Below are 17,863 nucleotides of genomic sequence, written 5' to 3' on the forward strand. Positions count from 1 at the left end.
GGCAAAGAAAATATTTGCCACCTCCCCCCCCCAAAACACTGCGCAATAAGAAACAGAGCAGCCATAAAACAGACGTCAGAAAAGAATTGCCTAGCAATTGGCCAGGAATGCACAGCTACAGTAGCACATTTTAAAGAGATCAACAAGTTCCGTGGCAAGCTGTAATATACTCTGAGCTAGTGTAGTTACATATTTATCATCCTCACGTTGTCCTGAATGTTCAGACTTGGATGGTAAAAAATGAGGGTTTGTCTAGGTCAGCGGTGGGCAGAGTGGGCAATGGGACCCCTGAGGGGTATCAAATTTCATCAGTGGGGTGCAGCACGATCAGCTGCTGGGGCTCATTAAAAATGTGGAAATATGTTAGTTTGTATGTGTGTGTATTCACACTATACACTGATTAGAAAGTTTGTACATTCTATAGACTTATTTTCCTACATGTGCTGAAAGTATTTTTTCCCCCCTCCTGTGAACATAAGTGACAGTTCCATTGGTTTGGGTTACATTAGACAGGTTGGGGTGGGGTGGGGGCTGCTAATTGCAAGGACAAAAAAAGAGGCCCTGTGTAAAAAGTTTGCTCACCCCGATCTAGGTGACCAGTTAGTACGTGGCAAGCTGAGGTTTAAATCTACCTTGCGCTAGCCTGCCCTGCACTGCCCTGCGCTAGCCTGCCCTGCACGCTCTACATGGACCTGCCACTGCAAACTAAAAGTTCCCCAGTGCCTTTGATCTGCTCCTGCTGTGAGGTGGAGTAGATCAAAGTACACGAGCGAAATTCTAGTGACCCAAAGCAGGATCCACTCTGACACGCCATACATCACAGCACAACTCTAGTCACCGTCGATTGCGCTTGCTGCACGCTAACTGGATGGCCAGACAAGCCCTCAGAAACACCAGCTGATTTGCAGAGCTGCAGAGCACTAACAAATCACTTGGATGAATGTAGGTGGCCAACTGCAGCAATTCCATAGTGAGTCTCAGAATATTTGACTGTTTTGTTATAGTCACTGCTCCTGAAGTCCTGCAGCTTTGAAAGAATCTGTGTCCATTAATTTAAAAAAAAAATCTCGCCCTCATGGATGTGGCAATAATTTCTTGGAAGGAAAGGAATTAGAACAATGTGTTCAGACTTTCCTGCCATGGTGTTCCACCTTTATAAGCACAAGATCACTTTCTGAATTTTAGTACAGCCCAGGGTCTATCCCACCCCTCCACCCAGGCCCTGGGGCAAGAGGTTGGGGTGCGGGTTATGGGAAGCAATTTGGACGCAGGAGGTGGCTCAGGGCTGGAGCAGGAAGTTGGGCTGCAGGCTCCCACTGGGCGGCACTTATCTCAGGCAGCTCTTAGTGGCCCCAGGCCGCTCCTGGAAGCTGTTGGCACTTCTCTGTGGCAATGATGGGAAGGCACGTGGATCTTCACACTGCCTACCACAGCTGCCATTGACTACAGTTCCCATTGCTAGACAAGCAGAACCTAAGATAGAAACAGTGCATGGAGACCCCACTGTGCCCTCCACCTGCCACACACGGTCATACCAGCCACTTTCAGGAGCAGCATGGGCCAGGGCAGGAAAGGAGGAGGTGACGTCACTCCTAGCTCTAGGGCAGTAGAGAAGGTTCTGCAGGAGCACAGGGCTGAGAGCTTTATTCCCAGTATTTCCCCATATTGAAAGCCAAGGGAGGTCTCAGGCCCTTTCTGGACATTTGCACATGCCTCATTGCACATAACAAAATGCATCCCACACGTGGATAGCAAAGATCAGAGGGAACATTCACACACAGTATATGTCACCCACCAAACATCCTCCAGCTGGCTCTCCCTTGACAAGACGTGCCCCATCCCACGCTGCAGATAGATGCAGTGATGATCGTGATTTTGCTAATTGGTAACTCTGAGTAGACATAGGCCTCAACTACCTCTTCTACTAATGCTTCTCTAATGCTAGACACAGAGAGGTGAACAGCCATTTTAACCCTTTACGCTCCACAGTGTCATGGTTCCCTACAGCTGTGGATATCTTAAATTCCTTTCAATTTATAGTTAGTTTAATGCTTGTGGCTGAAGCCAAATCCACGACAAAATGAAATTAATTAATTAAACATTAGTCTATCCAATTATTCAATTTTTAAAAATAATCTTTGACCCTTTTGTACCAGAAATCCTCTACCAGAGCCTACCAGCTTCCACTGACAGATGGAGTCTTATTCCTACATATGGCAGGGGGCACGTCTGGAGTCCCATTTCAGAGTAAGAGGAATTCTGTGTCTGTCCTGGGCATCCCTTTCTGTGTGAGGCAGAAGCAGGTTCCTGAACAGTGCACGCACACACACACACAGAGTAGAAACTGATAGGGATGTGGTTCCAAGAAAAACAGGAACTTCTGTCTATGATTCTCACTTTCCTGGAGCGCTGCCAGTAGGCCATGTGAGCAACTGGGTTACAAACATAACACTCAGCCTGTGGGTTTCACTCCATGTCTCCAAGAGCTACCCTGACAGCATGCCATCTGAGGTTACATGCTGCCCGACATGTGTCAGCCTCCTGCAGGCTCCCCCCGCGGTGCATCCGGAGCACCCCCTGTTCCAACCCCACCGTTGCCTCTGGCGGTACCGCACCAGCGGGGAATGGTGGGACGACATCATCCTCGGAGAGTGGGATGATGCCCAGTGGCTCTGCAACTTCCGGGTGACTTGGGCCACCTACATCGAGCTATGCCCTTGGCTGGCACTAGCACTTCACCACCAGGACACACGCGTGTGGCCCGCGCTCCCCCTGGAGAAACGATGGCTACTCGTGGATGCCCGAGGATGTTTCACCAACATCTGTCTAGGCTGGCCGGGCAGGGCCCACAATGCCCACACCCTGCAGAACTTGTGGCTTGGCCGCAGGATGGCAGAGGGCACCTACATCCCCCCACGGGAGCTGCTGGTGGGGGACATGACCATGCACCCCCGTGCATTGTTGCCAATGCTGCCTACCCACTCCAGGCCTGGCTAATGCACCCCTACACAGGACACACCAATGAGAGCCAGGACCTCTTCAGTGCCTGCCTCAACCACACCAGGAACACCGTGGAGCGGGCATTTGGCCGTCTGAAGGCGCGTTTCAGGTGCCTCCTGATGCGCCTGGAGGTAGGCCTGCCCAGCGTGCCCGCAGTCGTGGGCACCTCCTGTGCACTGCACAACCTCGTGGAGAGCAAACAGGAGCTCTCTGTGGCACACTGGGCAGCTGAGGCCGTGCCGCACTATGAGCAGCCAGGTGCAGTCCTGTGTCGCCAGGTGCACCAGGAGCGGGTGCGTGTGCGGGAGGCCCTCCAGGAAGCCTTTGCCTGGGGGCCCCCATGACCTGACCCGGCTCACTCCATGCACCCCCCCCCAAGTTCTCACTCCTGCCCCACCAGCACCACCCTTGCCACCTCGACCCAAGGCAGGACACATATCACCGTTAAATAAATGCAACTGCTATTTCTGGAACACAAAGAACACGTGACTATTTATGGGGGAGGCAGGGGTGAACTATATACATGAAGAGGCAGGGGGCCTCAATCCTCCATCGGAGTGGCTGGTCAGGAGCCAGGATGGCCCCTGGAGCCGCAACTGCCCCAGGGCCAGGATGGGGCAGGTGGAATGGGGAGGAAGGGCTGGACCACTATCTAGGGGCTCGGACTCACAGGGAGGAGATGGGCAGGGCTCACCTGGCCACAGCCAGCTCCCACCGCTCGGCCGGGGTCATGTCAGCTGGGAGGAGAGCTGCAAGGGAGGCGGGGGGGAAGGGGCACGGGGTGGGCTGGGAAAGAGGGGGGAGCTGAGGAAGAGTGGGGTGGTGGGGAAGAGGGGGAGGCTGGGGCAGGGGAGGGCCAGGGAAAAGGGGGAGGCTGGGGTGGGGGGGAGCCAGGGAAGAGGAGGAGACCAGGGAGGAAGGGGGGGCTGGGGCAGCGGTGGGGGGGCTGCAGGAAAGGCCAACCAAGGGATGTGCGGCTGGGCCAGGTGGTTGGCGCCGGCCTGGGTCAGGGTGTTGAGATACCCAGCCACCCGGTCCCAGGCCGCCCGCTCCATGGAGAGCCATTCCCGCAGCATGCGGTTCTGCTCCCGCCATGCAGCTGTGTGGGCTGCCGCCAGATCATCTGCCCAGCTGCAGCAGCGGCTCCTCCCACCACAGCGCCCAGACTGGGGAGGTGTCGCCCCCTCACCCTCCTCTGCTGCTGTGGGGCTCCCAGGCACGTCTGGGGGCTAGGGTGGCTGGTGAAGACATAAGGCAAGAGGGTGGTGCCCCATCAGTCATGAGCCTGGGTACCATGGGCCAGTGGCCTTGTCCCCACCACCATCCAACCCTGCTTGTGGTGAGGGGCTCTGGGGTGGCCTGTCTTCTGTGGGGTCCGTCAGTGCAGGGCCATTAGAGTGGTTGCCCCAGCCCGCCTGGGCTTCTGACCCTCATGGCAGCCCATGGCCCCATGTGGGCCCCCCCAGCAGCGACGACGGCCATCCCCAGGTCCCTGGCTGTGACCATGTGCCTAGGCCTTTACTGGCTGTGTCGGGGACCGCCCCCCCCCCCCCCGCATGACCAGGGCACCCCACGCCTGGTCCTACCCAACTGTTCCTCAGGTGGTTCAGGGGAGGCCTGGATGGAGGTAGCCCGGCTAGGGACCTTGTAGGGCTCGGCAGTCCACAGTGGTCTCTCACTCCCACTGTCGCTGTCCCCGGTGCCAGCAGGTACTTTGGGGCCTGTGGTGGGGGGGCCATCGAGGGTCCTGGCTGGGGCTCCTCGCCCTGCCCCTCTGGCTCCGCCGTGTCCAGGGTCTCCTCGGGTGGTGCAGCCTCCCTGGGTCCCAGCAGCTGGTGGAGCTCCCTGAAGTAGGGGCAGGTGGCCAGCGCTGCCCCGACTGCCTGGATGGTCTCTTTTTTTGGGCATAGCCCTGCCGCAGCTCCTTCACTTTGGAGTAGACCTGGTTGGGGATCTGGCGGGGGTGGCCTCTTGCAGCGAAGTTGCTGGCGAAGCAGGCAAAGGCGTCCACATTCCTCTTCCACCCATCTGTCCTGAGCAGGATGTCCTCCTCCCCCCAGATGACCAGCAGGTCCCAGACTTCAGCTTCCATCCAGAGGGCCCCCCTCCTGTTTGGGGGCTTCCCAGAGCCCTGGGAGCCATGCCGCCTCGACCCCTTGGCTGCACGGGGATCCTGGGGGTCTTGGCTGCTGGCCATCCATCCGGCCATGGAGGGGTGTCACTTTCTGGGGGTGCTAGGGAGTGTCATCTGGCCACCTTGTGCTCCTACGGCTGCCAGCACACTCTCAGCTCCCTGCACGGGGCTTTTGGGTCCCTGCAGCTTTAAGGCACCCGCAGCTGACAGCCATAGAGCTCTGGCTGCTGGTGGGAGGGGTCAGCTCTGTGGAGGACATTTCATTTTGAAATGGCAGCCAAGGAGCGGCTACACACATTTAATTTCGAAATTAACATCGAAAGGAGGCGTATTCCCAACACGGGAGTGGAATAACCATTTCGAAATGAACGGCCTTTTAATTTCGAAATTAATTTCAAAATGAGCAATTGCTGTGTAGTCGCTCTCCTGCTCATTTCGAAATTGCCCCTCATTTTCCGAAATGAGCTGCTAGTGTGGCCACAGCCTTGGTGACCCAAGGCAACTCAAAATGCAGGGAGCAGGGCTGTAACTAGCTAATTGTGTGTCTGAGGCAAGAATATAAAATTGCACCCCCTCGTATTTATACTTCCGTAGTAGTTATTTCATAGAAAAAGGAAAAATATATTATTAATAATAAAATAATAACACCACACTTATTATAGTTAATTATTATTTCATTATTACAGCAACAAAGGGTCCTGTGGCACCTTATAGACTAACAGAAAAGTTTAGAGCATGAGCTTTCGTGAGTTAACTCACTTCTTCAGATGCATCTGAAGAAGTGAGTTAACTCACAAAAGCTCATGCTCTAAACTTTTCTGTTAGTCTATAAGGTGCCACAGGACCCTTCGTTGCTGCTACAGATCCAGACTAACACGGCTACCCCTCTGATACTTCATTATTACAGTTGGTCTGAATTGTGGTATGGGAAAGACCCTCATCCCCAAACTGATCCCTTCCCACACCCTCAGCTTAAACCCCATACTCAGGGACTGGAGGGCCTGGGGGAGTCACACGTGGGGGCTGGCAGGGTCACACTCAGGGGCTGGGGGTGCTGGCAGGAGTCACACTCAGGGATTGGTGGAGGTTCAAACAAAAAATAAAAACTGAAATCAGTTACACAGAACACAAAGGGGGCAAATGGGGAGAAGGGAGGAGGGGGGCAAAATTACTACAAGAGGCTATTAAGTGGCTTGCCTGGGATGACTATGAATATCAAAGGTGGAGAAGCTGTCTTTGTCATGTGTAATTGCTTCTCTATTGATAGAGATAAGTGCTGGATGTGGCAGCATTAAAGAGCTGCAAATGGCTGCAAACAAGGCTGCCCCGGGAACTGAAAGCCCTTTCTGTGTATAGAACTATGTACAGGGGCACTCTGTCAACGAAACACTGGGGACAGAGGTGTTATACCTGAGACAGAGGTGTTATACCTGAACAGGGAGAGGTGTAACACTGCCGGATGAACAGCTGAGTTTTGTCAACAAACTCTCAACAGAACTATTTGACTGTGTAGATGCTCCGTGAGTTTTGTCAACAGAGGCTGCCCACATAGATGTAGCCTTAATGTTTAAAAGCAATGAACACTTTGATGATGTAGCCTCTTCCTCCAGCAAAATGGTCACACTATGTAGGCAAGAAGTTTGACACTCTTGGTTGAAAAGGCAGCCAGATCTATATCAATTCCCTCTTCAAACATCTTGCATGATAACAGGTTCCTTTCATGGAGGAACTTTTGGACCAATGAGAAAGCTCCACGAGGCTTAAAGAACCTTGCAGAAGACCTTGGATTTCAGACTTATATATTCATCATCCACAGAAGACAACATACAACAATGCTTAACACCAGAACAAGTCCAGAAACAAGCCAGTGACTCTCAAAAATATTCCTCGTCATTGCTGCGCTGCATGATAATTTACAAATGAATGCATGGTTCTGACATGGAGGAAACTCAGGACTGCTTGCCTGTGTATTTAAGGTCCAGTGGTTGACTTCTCCATCATGCACAATCAACAGGTCTGGTTTTATCTTCTGCAAAACTTTCAGGTCCTCTGTTGTATTTTCATTTATGTGACTGACAGACAAGCTGCGAAAAGAAAAATGAACCATCAGTTTCATTTACTCTGAGATTACAAACTATCTGAAGCAAAAGACACAGCACACCTGTATTCAATAAGGAATTATCTAGGAGAGCCACCTGAAACATGTAAATTCATTGCTACAGAGCAATATATTCTAACTGTACGCTTAAAAATACAATTGCCAGAAACCTTTACAGAGCTAGAGTCAAGTTTGTATATATTTACCAGTCACTTTAATAAAAATAAATCTTAACAGAGCACTGCAATTTTAAAACCACATATGTCAGAAAGTTCATATTAAAGTTTCTGTAAAAAAAGACAACTTTGTAAAGTACAGAAATGCAGAACTGTGGGCCTGCAATGAAAAAAACTTCAAAAATAGACTCCAAAGAGAAACTGCAGAGCTACAATTCATTTGCAAATTTGACACTATCAGTTCAGGATTGAACAAAGACTGGGAGTGGCTGGCCAACTTCAAAAGCAGTTTCTCCCCTCTTGGTGTTCACAGCTCCACATCAGCTTCTGGAAGTGGGCCACATCCTCCCTGACTGAATTGACCTTGTAAGCTCTGGGCTTCCTCTTGATTGGTACTCCCTTCTTTTCATGAGCCTGTATATTCAGACCTGACTCTGGATCTCTGCCCACAAAAGGTGACACTCCAAAATATCTGTTAGTCTATGAGGTGCCACAGGGCTTTTTGTTATTTTTGCTGATACAGACTAACTTGGCTACCCCTCTGATATTTATTAATTGTATTACAGTTTAAAGTGTAGAGACTGTTCTGTAGCAGAATGTCTCTTTCCATGAAATATTCAAATGAGGTAAAGGCAAGAACTTGATAGATTTTAGAAGGGACCTCCAGGAACACGGGCCAGCCTGAAAAGGAACCATCTCCCTCTGATAGGGCCCCCACTCAGTATGAAACAGTCCTGTTAAATTTGGTGTAAGTGGGTGCACACCAAAGCTGCGTCTACACGTGCACGCTACTTCGAAGTAGCGGCACTAACTTCGAAATAGAGCCCGTCACGTCTACACGTGTTGGGCGCTATTTCGAAGTTGAAATCGACGTTAGGCGGCGAGACGTCGAAGTCGCTAACCCCATGAGGGGATGGGAATAGCGCCCTACTTCGACGTTCAACATCGAAGTAGGGACGTGTAGACGATCCGCGTCCCGCAACATCGAAATAGCGGGGTCCTCCATGGCGGCCATCAGCTGGGGGGTTGAGAGATACTCTCTCTCCAGCCCTTGCGGGGCTCTGTGGTCACCGTGGGCAGCAGCCCTTAGCCCAGGGCTTCTGGCTGCTGCTGCTGCAGCTGGGGGTCCGTGCTGCATATACAGGGTCTGCAACTAGTTGTTGGCTCTGTGTATCTTGCACTGTTTAATGAAAGTGTGTCTGGGAGGGGCCCTTTAAGGGAGCGACTTGCTGTTGAGTCCGCCCCGTGACCCTGTCTGCAGCTGTGCCTGGCTCCCTTATTTCGATGTGTGCTACTTTGGCGTGTAGACGTTCCCTCGCTGTGCCTATTTCGATGTTGGGCTGAGCAACGTCGAAGTTGAACATCGACGTTGCCAGCCCTGGAGGACGTGTAGACGTTATTCATCGAAATAGCCTATTTCGATGTCGCAACATCGAAATAAGCTATTTCGAAGTTGGGTGCACATGTAGACGTAGCCCAAGACACATCAACAGTTGCTTTATGCTTCTCCAACAGTGCGAAGCATCTGAGAAGAAACAAGGGGCCAGATTCCCATAACACAAGACCAGCAAGATGATGGTTACACTACAATGATCTGTTGACAGAAGTGTCTGTTAGAAGACATGTTCTGACAAAATTTCTGTCGACAGATACATCTACGCATAAAAGCGGATTGATCTTTTAATCTGCTCTGTCAACAAAAGGCCCCACCCAAAAAGCATCTATACAGCTTTTTTGTTGACCATTTCTGTCAACAAAATGCATTTTGTATGTAGAAGCTCCACAAGTTTTTTTGACAAAACTCCTGTTTTGTCAACAAAACTCTCTAGTGTAACCGTAGCCAAAGAAGGAGACAGGAAGATACAGCAAGAAGAAGCAGTTGAGGGCAGTCTGGGAGCGGGGCAAAGGGAAAACCATGAAGGACAGTTGGATAAAATCCAGATTGTGCCCAAATTTGACCCAATGATGTTTAATGAATTCTAATTGAGATGGCGGGAATGAATTCACGCAGTGTGAGGGTAGGACAAACAGACAATATGTCTGTGAATTAATGCCAATATATGTTAATAGAATCTATGAGATGTTCTACAAAGAGTGGCAGAGGTGCATAGTACCTAAGCAACTCAATCTTTTTAAATATATTTCTCTTTCTGATGCCTCTGTGAGATAGGACAGAGCTCCCAGCCCCACTTACATATCTGAGGCACAGAGTGACTAAGTGACTTGCCCAAGGTCACACAGGGAATCTGGCAGAGGAGGGAATGGAACCCAGGTGTCACAAGGTACTGCTCTAATCCTCGGACCAGCCTTCCTCTCTAATAACTAATTAAATTTGTGCAACTTTCTTGGGAAACAATTCCCCTACTCTCACCATCCTGAATCTCTAACAGATGTGCACTAGAAATGCACTCATCTAGACAAAAGCTCCTTTCAATAATGGGAGGAGGCAGAAATGCAAGCCCTGTAGCTACCCTCCCATAATGCCCCCTGTTTATTCCTTGCCACTGCAGCAGCAGCAGCAGTAGGAAGGACTATCATGATCCCTGATGGCCCCGGTACTGATATGTTGGGAACGTGACAGGAAGTGCAAGGCTGAGAAGGATCTGTTAGCTGCAGGTCAATATTGGCACAAGCAGGTCCTCAGGAAAAAGCTGAATAAATCTGCAGAGTGACTATTCATACACCCTAAGGCCAGATGCGACCTCTGTGATCATCTACTCTGATCTCCTGTGTAGCATACATTAAAGGGCTTCCCTGAATTATTCTAAATCTGTACCATTCCGAAAGCTGGACATCTCCAAGGTAGTTTAGAAGGGTTTTGTGGCTTTATGCAATCCACTGGCAATAAGAATTCATCAGGTAAATTCTCCAGAGCAGCCTTTCAAGCCCAAGGCAAAAGGTGTGTGATGGTATCTGTTTAGTCCAGTCCACATTGTCCACCGTTATGCAAGGATATCTTGTGGTGTGCTGCTTTTGAGACTAGAAGATCTTATAACACTAGAATGGGTTACCTAGACAGGTGGTTGAATTGCCACCCCTAGAGGTTTTTAAGTCTCAGCTTGACAAAACCCTGGCTCGGATGATTTAGTTGGAATTGTTCCTGCTTTGAGCAGGGGTTTGGAATTAATGACCTCCTGAGTCTCTTCCTACCCTACGCTTCTGTTTCTGAAGCAGAATATTCCAGAGCCACAGACTGTGTGGAGGATGTCAAACTGTCTGAAGAACTGTACATTTTAAAAATTCGGTCGCTATTCCAAAGGGCCGTGGAATTTGCTTCTGCTCATTCCTACCTGCCTTTCATTTTCCCTAGCCTTGTTTGCTCTCTTGTCCCACTCATTCTTTATGACTTGTTTAAACACATTTTCTTCTCCCCTTCAGTCTTGGGTCTGGATATTTTACAACACCTACTTGTAGGTTGTTTATCTAAGTTGCAAATGACATGTAAGCTAGTGCTCTCTTCTGCATCTTTTCACTCTGCCTCTCTTTTTCTGTTTGTCTTTGTCCCAGGATTATTTGAGGTACTGGTGGTAAATTATTTGAATAAAGGAAGATTCTTTTAATTAAATTGTGAAAGGATCTCAGACTTGTGTTCTCGTTCCTGCTTATCAAGAGGAAGGACTTGAGGTTTTAACCTCACAAAATGCAGATTTAAAGTTCACTAAGGGCTTGTCTACACTACCACCTTCCTTCGAAGGAAGGATGGTAATTAGGGTGTTGGGAATTTACTAATGAAGTGCTGCCGTGCATAGGCAAAAGTTGCCGCGGGCAGGGATTTGCTTAATGAAGTGCTCCATATGCACGGCAGCACTCCCATATGCACTCCCAACACCCTAATTACCACCCTTCCTTCAAAGGAAGGTGGTAGTGTAGACAAGCCCTAAGTGACACTATATTATCCACGTTTTTACTAAAAAAATTGCAGCCTATCAGCACAGAAGTAAGAAAAATGGAGCCAGTTCTCAGATTACAGGCATGGAGCGTGCCCTGTAAGCTGTGTGCTTGGGCAGCCACTCAAGAGAGATTAAGATGCTGCCCAGCTGATTAGCAGAACACCTACAACTGGCAGCAGCCAACAGCATGTCTTTCTACTGCTGGTGCACATCCACACATGCCTCAGTGTACATAGCAAAATTTATTCTGCAGATGGATGGGAAAAATTAGTGGGAACATTGTCAGTAACCCTTTGAGTCTCGTAAAAAGACCTTAATCCCGACACTTAATACCTACAAATTAAGTGATTTACCGCAATTTCTGCAGTCTGCTGTTTGGGTGTTCCAGTCCTTCACATAGCTTCTTCACTCCCAAATCTTCCAATTTGTTCATACATACCTCCAGCTGTCTCATGGTCCGGTTTCTACCAAGAGCAGAGAAGAGCTCTCCACAGCAACCTCCTGTGAAGTCACAACCACTCAATCTGCAGGAGACAAAGATACCAAAAGGAAAGGGCTGCTTATTTTTGCTCCATTCACTGCTGTCAGTGATGTCTAGAAGGAGATGCTCTGCTCTGGACATGCAGGGAAATATCACAATGCTCCCATAGGCACGACAACCTCCTGAGGGAATTCCTTTCTGTGTGCATCGGTTGTGTCTCTTCCTGTGTACTCCACAAGGGAATGTTCATCAGAGTGTAAAGGAGAGGTAGATTGAGGCACCATTTCTAGTGGGTTGCAGAGACCTAACAACATTCTGTCACGAGCTGCTGGTCCCCAAGTGGTCCCCATGCAGCCGGTACCCCCTATCTATAATGAGCTGGAGAGAAAGGGCTGGGCTCTGGGATATTCTGGACCACGCAAGGACCCCAGATCACCACCTATCCAGAAGTGAATGCTATGTGAAGCAGAATGGCAGGGAAAGCACAGTGACAACCTGCAGACATCTGGCTGACATACAGATGGCCAGTGTGCAGGAGGGGGAGCAGCAGGCTGCAGGCAGTAAGGAGAGAAGGCCCCAGAGCTGTATTCTGACAGCCAGGGCAAGTAGGTGTGAAACAGAGCTGCTCAGACTGTGCCTGGCAGGGGCTAGAAGCAACAGCAGCTGGACACAGGGGCTACATCTACACTGCAGCCCTATTTCGAAATAAGATATTTCAAAATATTTTATTTCAAATACCACAGCTACACACAAAGGCTATGTCTGCACTACATTTCTCTTTCAAAAGAGGAATACAAATGAGGGAAATCATTCTGATTTACAAAAAGCGCTGATTTACAAATCTCAAGCTTTATCTGCATAATCTCATCTGATCACTTTTTTAGATGAGATTTTTTTGAAAAAAAAGCAGCGTAGATGGGGTTTTTTCGAAAAACAAACAAAACCTCCCTTTTCAAAAGAACGCTTATTCCTGAAAAAAATGAGGTTTATAGGTCAGCAACCCCTGCCCAGAATGGCACTCAAGCCAATTTACATCAGCCTGCAAAGGCTGGAGCTCAGCCCCACCTCTTCCCTCCATGCAGCCAGGAGCTTGTTCAAAGCCATGTCGCCTGTGGATTAACCAATGACCAGCTAATGCTACCAATAAGCACCTAAACAGTAAAGCTCTGTGTCTTTATTTATTAATGAAGCTGTTGTAAGTACGACTATTAGTGATTTAAAAAAGTATCACAGGCACTCAGACCGCACATAGAGGTCAAAAAGGTCACATTTTGGCACTCCGCCTCGGATAGGTTGCTGACTCCCTGCTGTAGGATATTGTAATCTGGGTTAAAAGACTGTAGCTCACAACACTACAATGTTAACCGGCTCAGACAAGAAACAAGCTGTTTCTTACCTTAGATTCTGCAGTTTGCAGTTTGGATGTTTCAGTCCCTTACACAGAAGCCTCATCCCTAAATCTTCCAGTTTGTTATTCCGTAGGTCCAACTCTGTCAGGGTCTGTCTGGTGCTAAGAACAGAGGCAAGATGCTCACAACAAGCTGCTGTGAGATCACAACTCGCCAACCTACCGGAAATAAAAACATACAAGGAGTAGAATGACTACCTGCCCGTTCTCTGAAGTTAGGGCTACACCGTAGCCCTATCTCGAAATAACTAATAAATAAGACAGGCTGGGAATCCAAGCAGTAGTTTGGCAGAAAAGGACCTGGGGATTATAGTGCTAGAGAAGCTGGGTATGAGCCAACAGTGTGCCTGTGTAGCCACGAACTTCAATGACATATTTGGTGCATTAGAAGGAAAATTGCCAGCAGATCTAGGAAAGTGATTACGCCCCTTTATTCAGCACTAATAAGGCCACACCTGGAGTAATTCATCCTATTCTAGACCCCGCATTACAGATGTGGACGCACTGGAGATAGTCCAGCAGAGGGCAACAGAAATGATTAGGGGGCTGAGGCACATGACTTATGAGGAGAGGCTGAGGGATTTCAGCTTATTTGGTCTACAGAGGAGAAGAGCGAGGGGGGATTCGATAGCAGCCTTCAACTACCTGAAGGAGGGTTCCAAAGAGGATGGAGAGAGGCTGTTCTCAGTGGTGGCAAATGACAGAACAAGGAGCAGTGGTCTCACGTTGCGGTGGTTGAGGTCTAGGTTGCATATTAGGAGCGTGGTGAAGCAATGGAATGAGTTACATATGGAGGTGCTGGAATCTTCATCCCCAGTGGTTTTTAAGTCCTTACTTGACAAAAGCCCTGGCTGGGATAATTTAATTGGGATTGGCCCTGCTTTGGGCAGCGGCTTGGACTCAGTGACGCCCCAGGTATCTTCCAGCCCTCTGATTCTAATGCTTATATCTGCTTCCCTTCTTCTTTTTGTCTTTTCCCTTTCCTTTTCAGCCCCTTCTCCACTCCTTTGTCTATTTTTAAGGCTTTGCCCCAGGATTAGTTGTTTTGATGATGGTAAAGGATTTAAATGAAGGAAGTTTATCCTAATCAAAGTAGTCTCCTAGAATTTTGTTCTCGTTTACACTTCATGAATAAAATAATCTGAGTAAATATGGTAGAATATGCTACATTTAGAGTTGCTGTGTGATCCAACTGCTTATCCAGTAAAACATGATAAATGTGCACAGCAAAGGACATCTATCACACTCTTTGGGAAGATAATTGGTGCTTTGCAAACGTTGATGCTGAACTAAAATAGCAGTAAACACGCAGTCCTGTGGCACCTTAGAGACTAAAACATTTATTAGATCATGAGTTTTCAAGGGTAAAACCCACTTCCTCAGATGAAAAATGGAAAGGAAAAATAAAATCCACAGTTTATATAGCAGGGGCAGGGAAGGAATAAAAAGGGTAACCAGTCATTAGCAGGACCAGTCAATGAAGCAGATTAAGTAGGGTGTGTCCCATTCCTGTGAATGTAAAAGGTGGGGACTTGCCCTTGTAATGCATAGAGGTTAAAATCTCTATTCAGGACAAGGTTAAAGGTAACAAATTTGTAAATCAATTCCAGCTCAGATGTCTCCCTCTGTAAGTATGTGGTAAATTTTTTTTGTAGAATAATGGCTACTTTAAAATCCAGGGAGGTTAAAATGATCCTCTGCAGGTTTATGCATATTACCATTTCCTGATATCAGATTTATGGCCATTCATCCTTTGGCACTGAGCCTGCCAGGTTTGTCCACTGTACATGGCAGAGGCATAAACTAATGGAACTAACTGTTACTTACTTTAGTTTCTGAAGTTTGCAGCGTGGATGTTTCAGTCCCTCACACAGCAGCTTCAGTCCTGAATCTTCCACTTTATTATAGTTCAGGTTCAGCTCTGTCAGGGTCAGGCTGGTGCTAAGAACCAACGAGAGCATCTTACAACAAGCAGCTGTGAGACGGCAACCCCGCAACCTGCAGAGATGGAATCATACAGAGGGAAATGATCACTTCTTTTCTTCTTCCTTGTGACACTATCTTGCTGATGTCAGTGGCTTTCTAGAAAGGGATGTTTCATTCAGATCAATCACAGGGTCTGCTAGGAGGCTGTGGGTTTATTAGCACCAAAGGTCACTCTGTGGAGTTCGTCCATGTGCCCCTGCTCTGTCAGTGACCCCAGGCTATCCAGGGAAATGTTCAGATGGCCTGAAGGGAGGATAGCATCCCTATGGGGCTGGAACCATGAGCAGGGGGGTAGCTCCACCCACCTCAGGGGGGCAGCTCCAAACCTTCACACACACCCAGGTGGGAGAGTGGCTCACAACTGTTTTTCTTCTGTGAGTCAATGGCCCCTCACAGGCGAAAGCTTCCCCTTCCTTGTTTTAAGAGATCAGTACTATAGTTCTACTTCTGGAAAATTATAATAATGAGAGTCTGGATGGGATAAGTACTGAAGGGTTGAACCTTTTTCAATAAACCAAGGTATGTTTTCTCTATTAACATTGGCTGGAGGAATTGTCCAGAATTCTCCAAGCAAAGAGAAATAACTAAGCATGGGAAGTTGCGGTCTGAATATCAGGAAAATGTTCCTAACAGTGAAATTTATCAGACTGTGAAGTAGTCAGCCAATGGAAATTGTGCAAGACTCATCATTTGACAAAGTGTTAAAGAATATACTGAAAAGGTCAATCCTGCACTGGCATGGGGAAATGGATAAGACAGCCTAATAGTTCTTTTGTATATCTTAGTTCTAAGATTCTGTGATGTGTCAGATCATCCAGGGCAAGAGAAACAATATGCCACAAAGATAAAGGACCAGATTTTTGCCACTCTTTCCTATGTTGAGTAGTATTTTACTCCTCGATTAATAGATCTACTCAAGCAGTAAAGGGCTTCTTAAAATAAAGCCAAATTCAACCTAGACAATGGGCCCTTAAGGCTGTAATAATGTCCATACTGGCTCACACCAATGATCCATTTAGTCCACTATCCTGTCTTCCAGCACTAGCCAGTGCGAGATGCCTCAGAGGGAATAAACAGAACTGGGCAATTGTTGAGAGATCTATCCCAGTGTTCCAGCAATCAGAGGCAAGGGACACTCAGACCATCCCTGGTCATCTTGACTAGTAGCCTTTGATGGACCTTTCCTCCATAAACTTACCTAACTCTTTCTTGCCCTCAGTTACGCTTTTTGGCCTTCACAACCTTCCTGACAATGAGTTTGACAGGTTTGACTGTGCACTGTGTGAAGCAGTATTTCCTCAGGTTTGTTTTAAAGCTGCTGCCCATTAATTTAATCAAGTGACCCCTGTTATGTAATAGGGCAAATAACAATTCCTTATTCGCTTTCTCTACACCATTCATGATTGCATAGACCTTTGTCATAACCTCCATTGCCTTTGTCACTTCTTTTCCACACTGAACAGTCCCACTCTTTTTAATCTACCCCCATATGGAAGCTTTTCCATACGGTTCATCATTTTTGTTCCCCTTCTCTGAGCTTCTTCCAATTCTAATGTGTCTTTATTGAAATGGGTGACCAGAATGGCATGCAATATTCAAGGTGTGGGAGTACAATGGATTTATATAATGACATTATAATATTTACTGTCTTTTCTATCCCATTTTACGGTAATAAATAATAATAATACCCTATTTATATAGGTATACTAACACCTATGACGCATTTGCAATAAAATAAATAACATTGCATTGCTTGAAAAGACACCCAAATTCCGGTAGGCAAAGATTCATACTTATCTAATTGCCTGATCTAATTTAAATATTCTATTTTTAAATTGCATGCCATCCTAGTCTCTATGTTTTAAAATAAATAGGGTGTTTTATTTTAATCTTGAGTAAGTTCAGCCTATGACTGGTAACTATATCTAGCTATATCATTGATTTTATTTTTGGTTTGATTAGCTGGATTTTGTTATTTTTAGAAAAGGATATATGAAAAAGATTGTTATGAAGGACAAAGAATAACATAAAATAAAAGGCCCCTTCTAATATACTGATGTTAAGCCACTCTCTGGATATGATAGAAAAGGTAGAAATTTAAAGATTTTAGAGGAAGTCTCTGCAAGCAAAATATCTCTCTTCACAGATCACAGTGACCTGATCGACAATTACAGGTTGCATGGAATGAATCAGCTGGAAACATCCATTCTACTTGTATTTAGGGACCTTCACTTCTGCACTGCCAAGAGTAGGCTAAGTACACAGGCCATGGATTTGGGTGAAGATGCGCTGAGCTCCCTGTCAGGTTGCTGGAGATTCAGCGCCTCTCAGGCATAGGTGGCAAGCTGTATGGGCCTGCAGTGCCTGGGCTCCGCCAATTTCAGGGCCCTGGGAGTACGTGACCAGCCATCCTGTATTTGGTGGGACAATACTGTATTTGGGATGCCAAAAAGGTGTCCCACCTTATTTTTTAAAAGGGACAAATTGTCCCATATTTAGGCCTTGTTGGGGGCTGCAGGTGAGGGCAGGATCACCCACAGCTGCCACTTCTCTGGTGCTGGGGTTGGGAGCACCAGCTCCCCAGGGCTTGATGCAGCTGGGAGGAAGTGCCCCTCCTGCCCATATCTCCCTGTACCACAGAGAAATGGTCACCCTACCTGGGATCCCAGTTCCACCAATGTCAGGCTGGG

General features: G+C 47.7%; 1 protein-coding gene across 1 annotated transcript in view; it reads right to left on the minus strand.

Moving 5' to 3' along the window:
- Positions 1–7,053: 7,053 nt before the first annotated feature.
- LOC142014809 (NACHT, LRR and PYD domains-containing protein 12-like) overlaps positions 7,054–17,863 on the minus strand; it is a 34,608-nt gene continuing 23,798 nt past the window's right edge. The window contains exons 9-12 of the mRNA XM_074997965.1: positions 15,015–15,185; positions 13,176–13,346; positions 11,738–11,822; positions 7,054–7,218 (exon numbers count right to left, since the gene is read on the minus strand). Coding sequence (XP_074854066.1) covers positions 7,195–7,218; positions 11,738–11,822; positions 13,176–13,346; positions 15,015–15,185 — 451 coding nt within the window. The 3' untranslated portion in view covers positions 7,054–7,194. The remainder of the gene's footprint in view (positions 7,219–11,737; positions 11,823–13,175; positions 13,347–15,014; positions 15,186–17,863) is intronic.

The sequence above is a fragment of the Carettochelys insculpta genome, chromosome 6 (assembly GCF_033958435.1).
Source record: "Carettochelys insculpta isolate YL-2023 chromosome 6, ASM3395843v1, whole genome shotgun sequence".
Classification (NCBI taxonomy): domain Eukaryota; kingdom Metazoa; phylum Chordata; order Testudines; family Carettochelyidae; genus Carettochelys; species Carettochelys insculpta.